Here is a 17430-nt window from a genome sequence, read left to right as displayed (position 1 = left end):
TGTTACCTAACCTTGCGTACTGAACTACAGTCCATGACCTTTACCCATAAATCTCTTCTCTTGGTGCTGTTTCAGCCGAGCCCCAAGCTCCTCCTCCTCCTGTTAAAAAGACCCCACCCCCTGAAAAACCCGCCAAAAAGAAAAACTCCTCCAGTTCTCAGCCAGTGGAGCTGAATCGGATCTTACAGGGAACAGTTTTTGTGCTGAGCGGTTTCCAGAACCCTTTCCGGTCGGACCTCAGGGATAAAGCTCTGGAGATGGGTGCCAAGTACCGACCGGACTGGACCCCGGACTGCACTCACCTCATGTATGTACTGTGACAGAGACTGGTATTTATCAACTTGCACTGACTGCGTTGCTTAAAAAGCTATATTCATTAATCTCACTGTAAAGTATTGACAGTTAAAATGTTTGCTTGCTGCCTGGAGCTTGGTGTTTTCCTTTTGGATGGGGGGGGGGGGGGTAATAAATGCGTGATAAAGGTTACATTTTTCTGATTCTAACTTCATACTCTTATCCACTTAAATACAGGGCATTTTCACCCCCTTCCTGCCCAGGCCAGTTTTCAGCGCTGTCGCACTTTGAATGACAATTGCGCAGTCATGCAACACTGTACCCAAATTAAATTTTTATAATTTTTCCCCACAAATAGAGCTTTCTTTGGTATTTGATCATCTCTTCGGTTTTTATTTTTTGCTCTATAAACAAAAGAAGAGCCACAAGTTTGAAAAAAACACAATTTTTTTAACTTTTTGCTATAATAAATATCCAGATTTTTAAAAAAAACAAAAAAACAATTTTTTTCCTAAGTTTAGGCCGATATGTATTCTTCTACATATTTTTGGTAAAAAAAAAATTGCAATAAGCGTATATTGATTGGTTTGTGCACAAGTTATAGTGTCTACAATATTGGGGATAGATTTATGGCATTTGTATTATTATTATTATTTTTTTTCTTTTACTAGTAATGGCGATCTGCGATTTTTATCGTGACTGTGACATTGCAGCAGACATATCGGACAATTTTGACACCATTTTGGGACCACTGACAATTATACAGCGATCCGTGCTATAAAAATGCACTGACTACTGTATAAATGTCACTGGCAGGGAAGGGGTTAACACTAGGGGGCAATCAAGGGGTTAAATGTGTTACCTAGGGAGTGATTCTAACTTTAGGGGGAGGGGAGTCACAAGGGGAGGAGACCGATCGGTGTTCCTCTGTACTGGGAACACATAATTGGTCTCCTCTCACCTGACAGGACGTGGATCTGTGTGTTTACACACACAGATCCACGTCCCGACTCTGTTACCGACAATCATATGACGCCCGCCCAGGATGGGAGATCCCTCCTGTGGACGTCATTTGACTATGGGCGGGGTATGAAGTAGTTAAGGAGACTCAGTAGAACATTCATTTTAACAATTCCTCTCACATTTTGTGTCCATTTTAATGCATTTAATGGATTGTATTTAGCTGTAAAAGCCTCCCTTGTGTAGACATCCAAAAGCCCTGCGACTTCAAAGTGCTGCCATCTTAGATGTGATGTCAGCAGACTCAGAGCTGTCTCCCTGGTGGCACTCTATAGTACGTTTCTTTACTCCTGCCCCAGCAGTTACATAAAAGGTTATGTAGGAAGGGGAACGGGAGCAGTCAAATGTTCTAGCAAGTTCAAAGGCACGATAAAAGTGAATAAAAAAATAATCATTTATGGACAGGGAACCCATTGCAAGTAAGCATTTAAAATACTAAATTTTTTTCTGTGCTTTCTTTTGATTAGTTGACAGAGTCTGTTTAAAGAATAGCTTCAATCTGCCCCCAAAAAAGTAAAAGTCAGCTGCTACAAATACTGTAGCTACTGACTTTTAATCTACAGTAAGGACACTTGCCTGTCCAAGGATCCAACAATGTCCTCACCTGAGCTGATTCTTCAGTAGACTTCGGTGCATGCACTGGCATCTTGGGTAAGGGAAACCACCAGTGAAGCCTTGCAGCTTCACAGACCGTTTCCTACTGCGCATGCACACACCGCTCTTTGTGAAATGGTCCCATAATCCTCTGGGGCCTGTGATGTATCCCAGAAGGCTGCGGGGGGAAAGAGGGGGGGTGAACTCCTGCTCAGATTGCCACAGTGATCTGACCGGAAGCGGGAGCAGGTACCTGTCAAAACCAGGAACCCGCTCCCCCCAAAAGTGTGGCGGGGGGGGGGATAGGAGGAAACAAGCAGACAAATAAGCAGAACTTCCCCTTTTGGGTGAAGTTCCACATTTAATAACATAGCAGCATAATGCTCTGGTCTTTCTTCTGTAAATTCTACTTACCTCAGTACTAATGACACAGCCACCAGTTCAAATAGATCATCGCAGATGAAGAATTGGATTTATATACTGTATTTTCTCACATTGGGTGCATAGCATTGTGTAGGTGTGACACATACAAGTATTGCCTTTTTATCCAAGGTAAAATGGCTTATTTTTTGGATGAATTGATTCGCCTTTCTTGCAGTAAACTGGTGACATCATTCTGACTGAAGCTCAAGGATTGCTTTTTAATGGTAAAAGATGCCATTGCTCTTATTGCCACGTGTAAGGAATTTGCCGTTTGCTGCATTAGTTAACATATCGAGCAGACACAAGATGACTGCTATTAATTTGTGATACTTGTCAGTGCAACTAATATTTTTTCTTTTTATTAATTTCTAGATGTGCCTTTGCCAACACCCCAAAATACAGCCAGGTAAAATCAGCAGGAGGAATCATTGTGAGGAAAGAATGGGTCATGGACTGTTACCGGGCAAAGCAACGTTTACCTTGTAAAAAGTAAGTCTGGCTCCTTTTGTTAGATGGACTTTGGAACTAAAGTGTAATATATCCCTTTTTCTCCACTCCCCCTGATAAACATGCAATTAAAGTGTTTAAAGCGGAGTTCTGCCATATTTTTTTTTTTAAAAGTCAGCAGCTACAAATACTGCAGCACCTGTCCAGGGCGCCCGCGGCCTGTCCCTCGGCTCTCGGGTGGAGGTGCTGCCATCTTCGGTAAGGAAATCAGGAAGTGAAGCCTTGTGGTTTCACAGCCTGGTTCCCTTCTGCACATGCATGAGTCTCGCTTCGCTATCCTACTGGTCCCTGCTGTCTTCTGGGACCTGTGTCTCTCCCAGAAGACAGCGGGGGGGGGGGGGACAGAGGAGGCGCCGGACATGGCATAGATATCCGCGGGTATTGCGGATATCTATGCCCGGAAGTGGGAGCAAATACCTGGATTATACAGGTATCTGCTCTCCCCTCCCCCCCTGAAAGGTGCCAAACGTGACACCGGGGGGGGGGGGGGGGGGTTCCGAAAAGCGAACGTTCCATTTTTGGGTGGAACTCCGCTTTAAAGTGGTTGTAAAGGCAGAAGGCAGAAGGTATTTTACCTTAAAGTGGATGTAAACCCTCATATATACCCAGTGAAGTGAACAGCCTCACATGATACACAGAGATGAAACAAATCTCCCTACATAAGTTTTACATGTATATCTGCTGTCTTCAGCTTTAAATACTGTTTAGAAAGTGCAGATGGTGTTAGAATTTTCACTTCCTCATTCTGCACTGTCAGGGAAGTCTTGGACTACACTGGGAGACAGCTGATTGGAGGAAAGGCACACCCCCCCTCCAGATAGGCTGAGACTTTCAGAGCTGTCCTGTGAGTAAAGCAGCTTTCTGTTAATCTATTTATAGCGCCCACCCTGACAACACAATTCAGCCTGGTTTTATCTCCTGTTGAAGAACTTTTCAGAAGTGATCAGGCTGATAACAGAAGATCGGAGCAGGAGAAAGCCAACGGACCTAATGCTTTGAAGAGAGATAAGAAAACAATGCAGATATATATGTGCCCAGCTCAAATTTCATGAATCGGGTTTACATCCACTATTACCACTCTAAGACCAGGCTTTTTCTGGCACTCCTTGTTTACAAATTTAAACCAGTAAACCACTAGAAAATTATTTAAAGCCCCCAAAACAGTATACTTTTTTTTTTTTTTTTTTTTAGCAGAGACCCTAGGGAATAAAATGGCGATAGTTGCAATTTTTTATGTCACACGGTATTTGTGGAGCGGTTTTGCAACCTTCTAATTTTTTTGTAAAATATGAAAGATGACGTTACACCGAGTAAATAGATACCTAACATGTCACACTTTAAAATTGTGCATGCTTGTGGAATGGGGACAAACCACAGTATGTAAAAATCTCCATAGACGACTCTTTAAATGCCTTTACAGGTTTATTTGTTTAGACTTACAGAGGAGGTCTAGTGTTAGAATTATTACTAGAATTATTGCTCTCGCTCTAACGTTAATTTCAATACCTCACATGTGTTGTGCGAATAACGTTTTCATATGCGTGCGCAACTTAGCTATACGTTCGCTTCTGTGTGCGAGCACGGTGGATGGGGGCGCTTTACTTTTTTTTTTCTTATTTGTTTAACCTTTTATTTTTACACTGTCCCTTTTTATCACTTTAAGGCTCCGTTCACATTGGTGAAATGGGGCAAACCCTGCAAATCCACTGCGGGGTCCCGCATCGCACCTGAATCGCAGGCAGTTCACACTGCCTTATGCGAACCGCTGGGAGTGTATATATAAAGTTAATGACACCCCCCTAGATCAGTTCGCATTTTAAAGTGCAAACTGTCAGTTCGGACAGGAATCGTATCGCAGCCATACAATCTGTATGGCTGAATTTGCATCGCACAGACATCGCATGTGATTTGCACAGCAGTGCGGTGCGAATCACATTCGATGTCGCACAGCGTAGCAGTGTGAACCCAGACATATTCCTAAACCAAGGAATGTAAACATCTCTTGTAATAGAAATAAGGATGATAGGTCCTCTTTTATAGAGAGATCTGGGGTCAAAAAGGCCCCAAATCTCTTTTTTATCTTAAAAAGTGAAAGATAGAAAAAAAAACATGCTTTGAACTTTTTGCTTTAAAAAAATCATTTACTTCCAGCCTGGACTGGAAGTGACGTCATGATGTATCTCTGGTCCACCAAGGCCATAGAGGCCATCAAAGAGGATCTACTGATTCTATTACAAGACCTCCTCTAACTCTAAACAGGTAACCTGTAAAAAAATTTGCCTAGGGCGATTTTTAAGTACCGTAGTTTGCCGCCATTCCATGAGCGTGTGCAATTTTAAAGCTTGATTTGTTAGGTATCTATTTTCTCAGTGTAACATCATTTTTCACATTTTACAAAAAACTTGGGCTAACTTTAGTGTTTTATTTTTTTTCATTCATTAAAGTTTTTCGTTTAAAAAAAATTGCATTTAAAAGACTGCTGCGCAAATACAGTGTGACATAAAATATTGCAACGATCGCCATTTTATTCTCTAGGGTAGTGATGGAGAACCTTGGCACCCCAGATGTTTTGGAACTACATTTCTCCTGATGCTCATGCACTCTGCAGTGTAGTGGAGCATCATGGGAAATGTAGTTCCAAAACATCTGGGGTGCCAAGGTTCGCCATCACTGCTCTAGGGTCTCTGCTAAAAAAAAAAATATATATATATATATATATACAATATATATTGTTTGGGGGTTCTAAGTAAATTTAAAGCAACAAATTAGTAATTTTAAACTTTCGAAAAGTTACACAGAAGGGGGCCTGGTCAGCAAGGGTTAAAGCCACATTGTATATATACGTATTGCTGAAGTGGTTAATGCATTCTATGCAGTAAGGTAAAAAAAAAACCTCTGCAAGCAGCTTCCCACCCTTATTACTTACCTGAGGCCGATCTCGATCCAGCAATGTGCACAAGATCAGAGGCTCTCTCGGCTATCTCTCTCCTTGTTGGCTCAGACACAGCAGTGGGAGCCATTGGCTGCTGTCAGTCACAACCAGTGCAGAGGGAGTGGAAGGCAGGGCCGAGCCGTGCTCTGTGTATCTTATGGACACACAGAGCCAGCCAGGGAGCTTGCATGCACAAGGGCCCCCTTAGCAATGGGCTTGCTATGGGGTCACTTGGCAAGACTTCCCTAGATAATATAAATTAATAGACTTGAAAATCCCCAATAAGAGAGGTGCACAGAATATTTAATGTACTGTTCTCATTTCAGATATTTGATGAATGGTGCTGAAAGCAGCACGGAAGATGACAGCGAGGAAGACTCTCCACCCCGACCAAAAGCCCCAGCACACAGACCAGTACGTATCCCCCATTCTTGCTGACAATTTGCTTTATGTCCAGTACACACAGGCAGTTTTTTTATTCTTATCTTTTAAAGCTGAACTCCACCTTTTCATACACTTTACATAGTTTGTTTGGTCCAAGCTGGTCCAAACAAACTATGTCCCTCACTATTGTGTGAGGCTGTTGGATGTGCGGTATAAACTGTATGTAGCTGAGGCTACATACTGTGCTGTGTTTCCCCTGTTGGAGCCAAGACCTTCCTGTCTCTTACCTGGAACACAATGAAGTCTGTGCGGCGCTCAGCTCTTCATAGAAAGCGATGTATTCTAGCTTCCTCTGATTGGCTGAGTCAGAGGTTGTGACATCATCAGCCCTCCTCTCTGACTCAGCCAATCAGAGGAAGCTTTGTTTTCATTGCTATAATGACCGCCACTCAGATATACTTCATTGTGTTTTGGGTATTAGATAAGAAGGTCTCGGCTCACACAGGAACACAGTGCAGTATGTGGCCTCAGCTACATACAGTTTATACCGCAAATCCAGCGGCCTCACGTGTTAGTGAGGTACATTGTTCATTTGGACCAGCTTGGCCCAAACAAACTATGTAAAGTGTAACAAAAGCTGGAGTTCAGCTTTAATACAGGGTAATCCCTTGACAAAGGCTCCCCAGAGCACTAAGGAGCTTTCTAAAGACATAGCAGAAGCTTTTCTTTAGAACATTTGTCTCTGTTAGAATGGAGCTATATAGGATGAGGGGGGCACTGCCTTGACATATTGTGTGTAAATTGTTGCTTAAGCTACTAAGGTCTGTAAAAACAAAATAGTCATGCAATATTTCATAGTTACCTGACTACTAAAATAAGGAAAATATATACAAATCATTTCTACACAATATTAAGATGCTTTCATAAGCCCAGTCATGACCGGGTGTCTTTAATCGCTTCAGCCCCGGACCATTTGGATGGCCAAAGACCAGAGCACTTTTTGCAATTCGGCACTGCGCCATTTTAACTGACAATTGCGCGGCCGTGCGACGTTGCTCCCAAACAAAATTGACGTCTTTTTTTTCCCACAAATAGAGCTTTCTTTTGGGGGTATTTGATCACCTCTGCAGTTTTTATTTTTTGCGCTATAAACAAAAAAAGCGACAATTTTGAAAAAAAAAACGCATTATTTTTAACTTTTGCTATAATATCCCCTAAAAAAGAAATAAACATTGTTTTTCCTCAATTTAGGCCGATACGTATTCTTCTACATATGTTTGTTAAAAAAAATCGCAATAAGTGTATATTGATTGGTTTGCACAAAAGTTATAGCGTCTACAAAATAGGGGATAGATTTATGGCATTTTTATTAATAATTTTTTTTTTTTTTTTTTGTGACTGCGACATTATGGCGGACACATCGGACAATTTTGACACATTTTTGGGACCATTGGCATTAATACAGCGATCAGTATGATTAAAAATCTCACTGGCAGTGAAGGGGTTAACACTAAGGGGCAGTGAAGGGGTTAATGTGTGTCCTAGTTTGTGTTCTAACTGAAGGGGGGAGGGGACTGTGCAGGGAAGCTAACAGATCGCTGTTCATACTCTGTATGAAGAGAGGATCTGTCAGTTCTCCCCTCAGAGAACCGCAAATTGTGTGTTTACACACACAGTTCCGGGTTCTCCGTGTGCCCCGAGTGATCGCGGGAGCCCGGCGGTGATCGAGACCGCCAGGCACTCACAACGTCTTGCGTGCCCCCTAGTGGCCACAGGGCAAAGCGACGTTACACAATGTTGTTTCGCCAAGCTGTGCCATTCTGCCACAGTACAACTGCGGCGGCTGGTCGGCATGTGGTTAAAGTCACCAAGGGAAACGGAATGTGTTTTTAAGATGTAGGCGGAGGAAGCTGATATGATGAGCTGTCATCCTAATTTATCCTTCATGTTGTGTTCTTATCTTGTTTTTCTCTGCCTGATATCAGAATCCAGACAACAGCCGAACAAACCATAAGACTCAGGGGTCCAGTCCGGCTAAGGCCCAGCCGGCTAAAATAGTGATCAAAGAGGAGGATAGTGAGGAAGAGGAGGAGGAGGAGAAACCCAAGAGACCAACAGAGGAGGATTTGTTTGGAGCGTCTACAGATGAGGAGGATATGGGTGAGACTTCTTATACTACTTGTAATTCTCCCCATTCCTAAAGCACCTTTCACTAAATTTACAACTCTTTTTTTTTTTTTATTTCCTCCCTCCTCCCTCTTACATAAATTCCTACTATTCTCCCTTGTGGCCAGACTGGGGAAGGAAGAGGTGAAAATTTGACTTCCCTCCATGACATTTTGCTCAGCATTCATTAACCACTTGACCTCCGGAAGATTTACCCTCCTTCATGACCAGGCCATTTTTTGCGAAACAGCCCTGCGTTATTTTGTATGACAATTGCGCGGTCATGCAACACTGTACCCAAATAAAATTTGTAAATTTTTTTCCCATAAATAGAGCTTTCTTTCAGTGGTATTTGATCACCTCGGCGTTTTTTACTTTTTGCGCAGTTAACAAAAAAAGGCCGACAATTGAAAAAAAACAAAACAATTTTTTACTTTCTGCTATAAAACATATCTAATTAAAAAATATAAAAAATCAAATAAAAATTTTAGGCCAATATGTATCCTGCTACGTGTTTTTGGTAAAAAAAAATCCCAATAAGCATATATTGATTGGTTTACGCAAACTTTATTGCGTGTACAAACTATGAGATATATTTTATGTTTTTTTTTTTTTTTTTTAATACCAGTAAAATAGCGGGACTGTGATATTGCGGTGGCCAATCGGACACTAACTGACACTTTGTGGGGACCATTGACACTAATACAGTGATCAGTGCTAAAAATGACTAATACTGTACTACTCCTGTACTAATGACACTGGCAGGGAAGGGTTTATACATCTAGGGTGATCAAAGGGTTAACTGTGCCTAGCCAGTGTTTTTGTGTACTGTGTGAGGTGCTTTTACTAGGGGAAAAGATGGATTTTATTCACAAAATCCATTCCTTTCCACCTGCCAGAACGGAGATCTGCCTTGTTTACATACATAGATCTCTGTTTTGTGTGTTTTACCCGACAATCAGTGGGTACCCGCAGACATCCAGTGCCCGGCACTCGCAGATCGGCTTCTGCTGTGATAAATCACAGCAGAAGTGGCCCGTCGGTGGCACCCTCTAGGCATAAGTGCAAAATCACATATATATACGCAATTCTGCACAGGGGAGCCGCCCTGTAGCAGTAAATCTGCTTTGGAGCAGTCCGGAAGTGGTTAATGAATGACTTTGATGAAAATTCTTATGTTACATTGGGTGCGTAAAATAAATTGGTAGTTGGGTAATTGGCGTACTGGCCTTGAAAACATCTATTTTCCACCCTAGACGTTGGCCTTAGAGATCATAACCAAATTCTGTACAAGTTGTTGACACCTCTGTCGGCCGTTACAGGTGGGGGACGCTGTGATGAAGAGGACTCAGGTGGTGATACAGAGGGCGAACTGAGGAAGTAAGTAGAGCGTCCTCTGCTGGACAGTATTGGCACTATAGGAGATAATTTGGGGTTTATGTCTTTAAATGTTTGTTATGACATCTAATAGGATGACGTTTACCACCTGCACTACAATAGTCAGGGACAGGGGAGTATAATATATAACTATTTTTACCCCCCAGAGGTACTTTTTTTTGTAGTGCTTTATGTAGGGGAAGGGGTGGGGGCACCTTGAATAAGTGGACTTTGCCACTAAGGTGCAAGGTCTGTTTTAAAGTAAAGATACATATATAACTATACACCTGGGTTCACAATATAGCTCGCATGGGAATCGCACAGGAATCAAACTACTTCTTGTGCACTTTGCATGCAAATCTGTGCAATTGGAACTTTTTCATTGTGAATGGGCTCAAATCACACCGCATAGCACATACAGTCACCTTTTTATGAGCCGCACTGGCTTTGTACCATGCGATCCAGTGCAGGCAAACACACGCAGCAGATCACAAAACACAGTGCGATTGCAGTGCGGGAAACGCAGAATGATCGCAGTGTTTCCTGCACCGCATATGTGTGTGAACTGGGGCTAAAACTATAAATACTAACACTACACTTAGTGTAACAAATTGGAAATATAAAATACAAAGGACAGCAGCACTCTATACTTATCGAAGAAAAGGTGCCACTCACCAACCCAGTGCATTAGTATGTAGACCCCCCCCCCCCCCCCGGGGCATGGTCACTATAATAGGCATTATAAAGCAACTGATATAGACTAGATGAAAATAGTTGTGTTGTTCCTTTTTAAAAGTCAACCAAAAAAAAGACTGAATGATTGAACCACCATAAAGACATTCATCAAAGTGCAAAAACATGTGAAAATGCAATGTTGTCCAATAATTGCTCCACTTTATATAAATTCCATTTTTTGATAATACATTTTTTTTCTCACGTGGAATTTATATAAAGTGGGGCAAATATTGGACAACATTGCATTCTCACATCTTTTTGCTCTTTGATTAATGTCTTTATGGTGGTTCAATCATTAAGTCTTTTTTGATTTTTAAAGGGACCACACATTTGTTTTAACATATATAACTGTGTTTGTCCTACATAGTAACCACCAGGTATCCTATTGGATAAACGAAGGACCATGACATATTAGATGGGGAGAGGACAGTGGGAGGTGACAATTGTTCTGTTAGGGTTCTTTCACACATGCAGGCTTTTCCTTTCATCAGTTTTTAACTTAGTTTTTACATCCACCACCTAAAGTCTTTAACCACTTCAGTCCCAGAGCCTTTTTCTCATGCAAAAACGGGCTGTTTGTCAGTTTTTACATCCATTTTTCGTCCAATCTGTTTTTTAATGGAAGAAATATAGAACTTTGATCTGTTCCAAAAAAAAAAAAAAAAAAACAGGTGTTGATTGGATCTGATGTAAATGGATGTTCATATGCCTTTTTCCATAGAGATGCACTGATGTCCATTTTTCATCGGTCAATAGATGTATGAAAAGCGGACAGTCCGTCCGCATGTGGATAAGGGGCCTATGGGTTCTTTCACGTGGGGGGTGCTCTGTTTCATTCAGCAGGTAATCTGTAAGCAGACCCCCCTGCTGAATCAGAGCAAAATAGGACTAATGTCAGTTTCATGACATTCATGCCCATTCAGTTTTCTTGTCCACACTTTGACAGCGAACTATGGCCAACTTGTGATAATTCTATGGGCAGCCAAATGTAAAAGACCTCTAATTCATCACGCCTGGGTCTGGAAAAAGATGTAGATGGGCACAAGTTTGTTTACATCCGTCTGCCCATAGACTTGCATGGAACTTCCAATCGGGTCTGTTGGAAAAACTGACAGCCGGAGCTAATCATAAAGCCTGTGTGAAAGGGGCCATAGTATCCTGGAGATGGTGGGGTTTTCTTTTTTTTCACCCACCTGTGATGTCTGATTACATTCAGGATGGAGGAGGAGAAGGTGAAGAGAGAAAAGAAGAGCCCGGCTCCAGAAAAGGACGATCCATATGCTGGGTCTACAGATGAGAACACAGATGTGGAGGAGGAGCCAGAAGTGGACCTTACCATTCCGGAACTTCCAGGTTGGTACAGCTAGGACATGTAACTGACTACTCTACATATTCATTTCACAGTGAAAAGAAATTCCTAAAACACAGACATTTTTCTATTGGCTTAAAGACTAACTTCAGTTCTGTAAAAATTGATTTACTAAATATAATTGCAGCATGGCTCATTTTGTAATTTAAAGCTGAACTCCTGGCAAAGAGCTAAACACAGTTGAAACATATATGAGAGATCGTTACCTGCAAAATGATTTGTATTTCTGTCCATCTTTAGTCCTGAGATTTATATGTCGTCCGCACACAGCACAGCCTGGTAGATGACACTGCTTACAGTAAATGAATGCAGTAGTGTCCTCCCACCAGCCTGCTGACTGGACAGTGAATGAGCAGCAGCAGGCTGATGGGCTAATCTTTCTGCTCCCTCCTCCCATCAGCATTTTCCTTGTCAGCACATTTGCATTCATAACACTTGTATGGGTTCCATTTCTGCCCCTCCTTCTCCCAGTCTGATATCTGCTATACAGGGGACAGCAAGAAGCCGATGTCAGGTCAGATTCAGGTCCACACACTGCTTGGAAAAAAAAACAAAACATCTGATTGTTTATTAAAACGGAACTGAAGTCTCCATACTTACCTGCCCAACAGTCCTGCGCTGGCATCTTACATAGTCAATCACAGTCTGGTTGAAAAAAGACACAAGTACATATAGTTCAGCCAATAAAAGGGAAAGAAAAATCATACAATCCTATATACACAATCCAGAGGAAGGCAAAAAACCCCAGCAAAGCACAATCCAATTTGCACCAGCAGGGGAAGAAAATTCCTTCCTGATCCCCCAAAATTGGGGTCCTTTTTCGGGCCTCTTCATTTGAAAGCGGGGGATAACGTCACTCCTGCTCTTGCAGGAGGCTGTCACTCGAGCACTCAGAGACCGGCCTGATTTGGTAGGCTACAGTTTACAGTGTCGGAGAAGATTGCAGGCAGGGGCATTTTATTGCAGAAGATTCATGTCTCTTCAGCAATAATAAAGCCTGCCTGCTTGCTGTATTTTTACAGCAGGACTTTAGTTCCACTTTAATAAATACAAAGCTGCATTCATTTGTGTCTTTTCCTGGAGTTCAGCTTTACAAGTCCATTTTTTTTTTTTTTTTTTTTAATTAAAGGAAAAGTTCAGCTTCGGGAACATGTTACACATTCCACCCCTTTAAGGGTGGAAAATGTAACATGTTCCTGCTCCTGCCGTGGCTTGGTGATCCGAGCCCTCTGTGTGACAGCAGAACCAGCTGTCCCTTTTTGAAAAGAGTGCGGCTGTGCTGGGCTCCGCCCACCCGGCTGCGTCCTTCATTAACAGTGTTCTGTGAATGAATGAACTGAAAGTACCAACATCCTTTGAGGCTGTCAGCTTGTAGTTCTCCATGAATACTCTGGTAGTTCATTGATTTTTCCTGTCAGTGTGAAACGATCGATGTACGAGCAGACAGATCACACTGACAGTCTGCAGGTGACCTGCATGGCACCAGCTGGTGCAATGCTTTCCAGGCTCCTAAAAAAAAAAAAAAAATACACATTTTTTTACTTGCAAAAAAAATGTGCTATAAAAAAAAAAAAAAAAAAAGAACTTATCCTTTATTGTTATTTTTAACCCCCCCCTGCCCTGTGTTAAAAAAGGCTGAATGTCTGCTTCAGTGTTCTGACCCCTCCTTGCTGTAACACTGGAAGGTCACTAATATTTTTTTTTTAATTTCCACTTTTTTATTTAAATACAGATCTGTTTGCTGGTAAACGTTTTTTCTTATATGGAGAATTTTCGAAGTCTGAGCGTAGGACGCTCCAGCGGTACATTGTGGCTTTTAATGGGTAAGTAGTGTTCATTTAATAATGTATTATTAAAGCAAACAAATTGCTACCTAGATAGTATTTATGGGGCAAATACATGTGGCCTTCCTTGTAATCCCAATTGTGCTATATTGTCTGTACAGGGAACTGGAGGAATACATGAATGACAAGGTCCAGTATGTGATAACGGCTCAGGAATGGGACGACAGCTTTGAAGATGTGAGTCCTCCTACCCAGTGTGTCATCTTGTCATTTAGAATGCTCAAACCTGAAACCACCCCACCACGTCACATTCATGCCAAATCCCTCTACCCACAGTCTCACCACCGCAGCTGAACCCTATCCTTTTTTTTTTTTTCCCCCCACACCACACCTTCACACAAACTCTCACCACTGCCCCTGACCCCAATCCTACCCCTTTGCTCTCACCACAGGTCCCACATGCACCACTGCATCAACGCCTGCCTCTGCACTGACACATGCCTCACTCCCACTGTACCAATGTGCATCTCTGGGGCCACCACCATTGCAGTGACACCCATTCATTGAACAGGCACTTGGTATAGTTGAAATAAGTAATTATTTTCCGTACTATGGATAAAAAGGTATGGCTGCTGTCTACTCCAAAATTCCACAAGGTGGCATTGGTAAGAAGATTATATAGGGGGAGGGGGTAAATTGGTGCTGCCCAGAGTCTGGTTCGTATTGGTATTCAAAAAGTGAAAAAAAAAAGCGGAAAAAAATAAATTAATTAAATTGGTAATTATGTTGAGAAAGTTAAAAAAGAAAAACCTCTAGTGACGTGCACTGCCTCTTAAAGTCATAAGCCACGCAAACAATATCAATATATGCAAATCCCGTAAATGCTGAATTACACATATGTCATCCTGTAATAAAGTGCTATATGTGCTTGTAGTGCAAACAAATGTCCATCAAATTAGTCCATAGACCAGAGAAAAAAAAATATGTGCAAAAAATCACAGTTCAGGAAATATATAGTGACTTGTGCAAAAAAAATAAAAAAAAAAAATCACAGTTCAAGAGATACAGTATGTGACTTCCAAAGTGACTTGTGCTTGGACCAACAATATATTAGTGAAGAGTTGAGTGAATTCCACACGTGCTCCCCTCTCGATCCCACACTCACCAGAAAGATGTACCCCTGTAGGGGTAAAGTGCATCCACACAGGGGCAACTCTGGCCTCTTAACTGGTGATCCCTCTTCCTCCAAGGTGGCTCACAGGGTACATTCGCATATAGGTTGAATGGAAAAAAATACTACTCATATCATAAATCCATAGATTAAGTAGTTTATTAAATCCAAAAATACTTTAATAGTGCTCTAGGATCAATGCAGGCATCAGCAACGATAGATCTGGGACGCCTTGCGTTCCACAGAGCGGAAACTCCAAAAAATGAAAGTGACGTAATGACTTACCAAGCTCCGTCTTACGCGTGTCATCTGAAGCACCGATCTAGCGTTTTTGATAGCTGCATTGATACTAGAGCACTATTATAAGTGCGTTTTTAACTTATTTTTAGATTTAATAAACTACTTAATTTATTTATGCTATGAATAGTATTTTTTACATCCAACCTATATGCGAATGTAACCTGTGACCAGACCCACCTTGGAGGAAGAGGGATCACCAGTTAAGAGACCAGAGTTGCCCCTGTGTGGATGTGCTTTACTCCTGCAGGGGTACATCTTTCTGGTGAGTGTGGAATTGAGGGGAGCACGTGTGGAATTCACTCAACTCTTCACTAATATATTGTTGGTCCGAGCACAAGTCACTTTGGAAGTCACTATATGTCTCTTAAACTGATTTTTTTTTTTTTGGCACAAGTCACTTTGGAAGTCACTACATATTTTCTGAACTGTGATTTATTTTTTTTATTTTTATTTTGCACACACATATATCTATATATAGATATATCTATCTATCTATGTAGATATAGATTTTTTTTTTTGGTTTTCTCTGGTCTATGGACTGATTTGATGGACATTTGTTTGCACATATAGTACTTTATTACAGGGTGACATAAGTGTAATTCAGCATTTACGGATTTGCATATGATATTGATATTGTTCACGTGGTTTATGACTTTAAGAGGCAGTGCACGTCACTAGATGGTTTTCTTTTTTAACTTTCTCAACATAACCACTGATTTTGTTTATTAATTTTCTTAGCTTTTTTTTTTTCGCACTTTTTCAACACCAATATCTATCAGACTCTGGGCAGCGCCAATTTACCCCCCTCCCCCTATAAACAACATTTTGGTATAGGGTTGCACCAATACTGATTCAAAGCATTTGTATGAGTACTTGTACTCCGATAACTAGAATCGATACCTTTGTGGTGCGATTTGAGCCCATACAAAATGAATGGGCTCAAATCGCACTACAAAGAATCGCATGTGTTTAGAACAGGAATCTGGTGCGATTTCTGTCCAAATCGCATGTGGTTTCCCGCACTGCAGGAGGGGAGGGGGAGAGAAATGCGCCAAGCCATCAATAGTGTTGCAATGTCTATCCAATAAAAGGGTTAAAATGGAACAGTATTGCATTTAGACATCGTTGGTGACAAGCTCAGTGTGGAGCCCCCCAGTCCTAAGTTAAGTCCCCACTAGAACTGCTGGAGAAAGTGCTGTGAAGCCGAAGCAGGAATTCAGGCAAGCCACCCGGAGAAGCTGCAGGAGACCCAATCTGTCAAAGGAGCTGTCGGATGTCCAGGATGCTGTGGCCAATCAGAAGGCTGATGGAGGTGTGGTCTTGCACCCCACTCCTGTTTAAATCACATGCGATTATTTGCAGTGTGATTTGAGCCCATTAATTTTGTTCGGGCTCAAATCCACACCACAAAGGTATCCGTAATTGGTTTCATTGAGTACTTGTATGTGACAAACAAGTATCGGTACAACCCTAGTAGGTTAGTGTCATTTAGAGTGCTCACCTAATGGCTTTCACTAACTTCTTCTTCTTCTTTGCCAGGCTCTCAATGATAACTGTAATTTGTCATTTGTCCGTCCACGCTGGATCTACACCTGCAACGAGCGACAGAAATGTGTCCCCCACCAACCATATGTTGTGGTGCCACTGGCATAGCGAACGTGGAGCTTTTGTATAGATATAAGTTCGCCGTACGGTATTGGCGGCACACTGTACTTTATGGTCAATTGTAGGTTACCCAAGCTAAGCCATGTCCTGCTGACTCAACACTTAATGGACAGACGTGATCCTTCCTCTACATACCTATATGTGAGCAGTGGTTGGTGGCTATTGAATGGGTGCAGTACGTATGGTGTACAGGCCTCAATTTGTTTTTTGTTTTGTTTTTTCCTTATTTAAAATGGAATTCCAGTTAGGCCTCTTTCACACGGATGATCCGTATGTCCGTTTTTCATCCATCCGTTTTCGGATGAAAAACGGACATACAGTCATCCCTATGGAGCGTCGGATGTCAGCGGTGACATGTCCGCTGACATCCGACCCGCTCCGATCCGAAAAGTGTAACGGAGGAAAAACCTACTTTTTCCTCCGTTTTCGGATCGGATCGGATGACGACGGACACTACGGACCGTCATCATCCGATCCCCCCATAGGGGAGAGCGGCGCTCTGACAGGTCCGTCGCTGCACAGTGTGCAGCGATGCACCTGTCATCTTCCTGCTCAGCGGGGATCGGCGGAGCGATCCCCGCTGAGCCAGCGTGTGTTCACGGGGCGGATCATGACTGATCTGCCCCGTGTGAAAGAGGCCTAAAAGATAAGAATCGCCCCGAGCTTCTTATAATAATTGATCTACTTTCATTATTATGCTGTACTTCCA

At 42.1% G+C, this 17430-nt stretch overlaps 1 protein-coding gene across 1 annotated transcript in view; it reads left to right on the top strand.

Annotated features, from left to right (window-relative positions):
- The window catches only part of XRCC1 (X-ray repair cross complementing 1), a 52232-nt gene extending 35264 nt beyond the window's left edge, over nucleotides 1-16968 (top strand). Inside the window, exons 10-18 of the mRNA XM_073601964.1 lie at nucleotides 76-307; nucleotides 2704-2820; nucleotides 6097-6184; nucleotides 8140-8314; nucleotides 9643-9700; nucleotides 11649-11785; nucleotides 13534-13624; nucleotides 13747-13822; nucleotides 16596-16968. Coding sequence (XP_073458065.1) covers nucleotides 76-307; nucleotides 2704-2820; nucleotides 6097-6184; nucleotides 8140-8314; nucleotides 9643-9700; nucleotides 11649-11785; nucleotides 13534-13624; nucleotides 13747-13822; nucleotides 16596-16709 — 1088 coding nt within the window. The 3' untranslated portion in view covers nucleotides 16710-16968. The remainder of the gene's footprint in view (nucleotides 1-75; nucleotides 308-2703; nucleotides 2821-6096; nucleotides 6185-8139; nucleotides 8315-9642; nucleotides 9701-11648; nucleotides 11786-13533; nucleotides 13625-13746; nucleotides 13823-16595) is intronic.
- Nucleotides 16969-17430: the final 462 nt, after the last annotated feature.

The sequence above is a fragment of the Aquarana catesbeiana genome, linkage group LG10 (assembly GCF_042186555.1).
Source record: "Aquarana catesbeiana isolate 2022-GZ linkage group LG10, ASM4218655v1, whole genome shotgun sequence".
NCBI lineage: Eukaryota > Metazoa > Chordata > Amphibia > Anura > Ranidae > Aquarana > Aquarana catesbeiana.
This window is presented reverse-complemented; position numbering and strand designations above follow the sequence as displayed.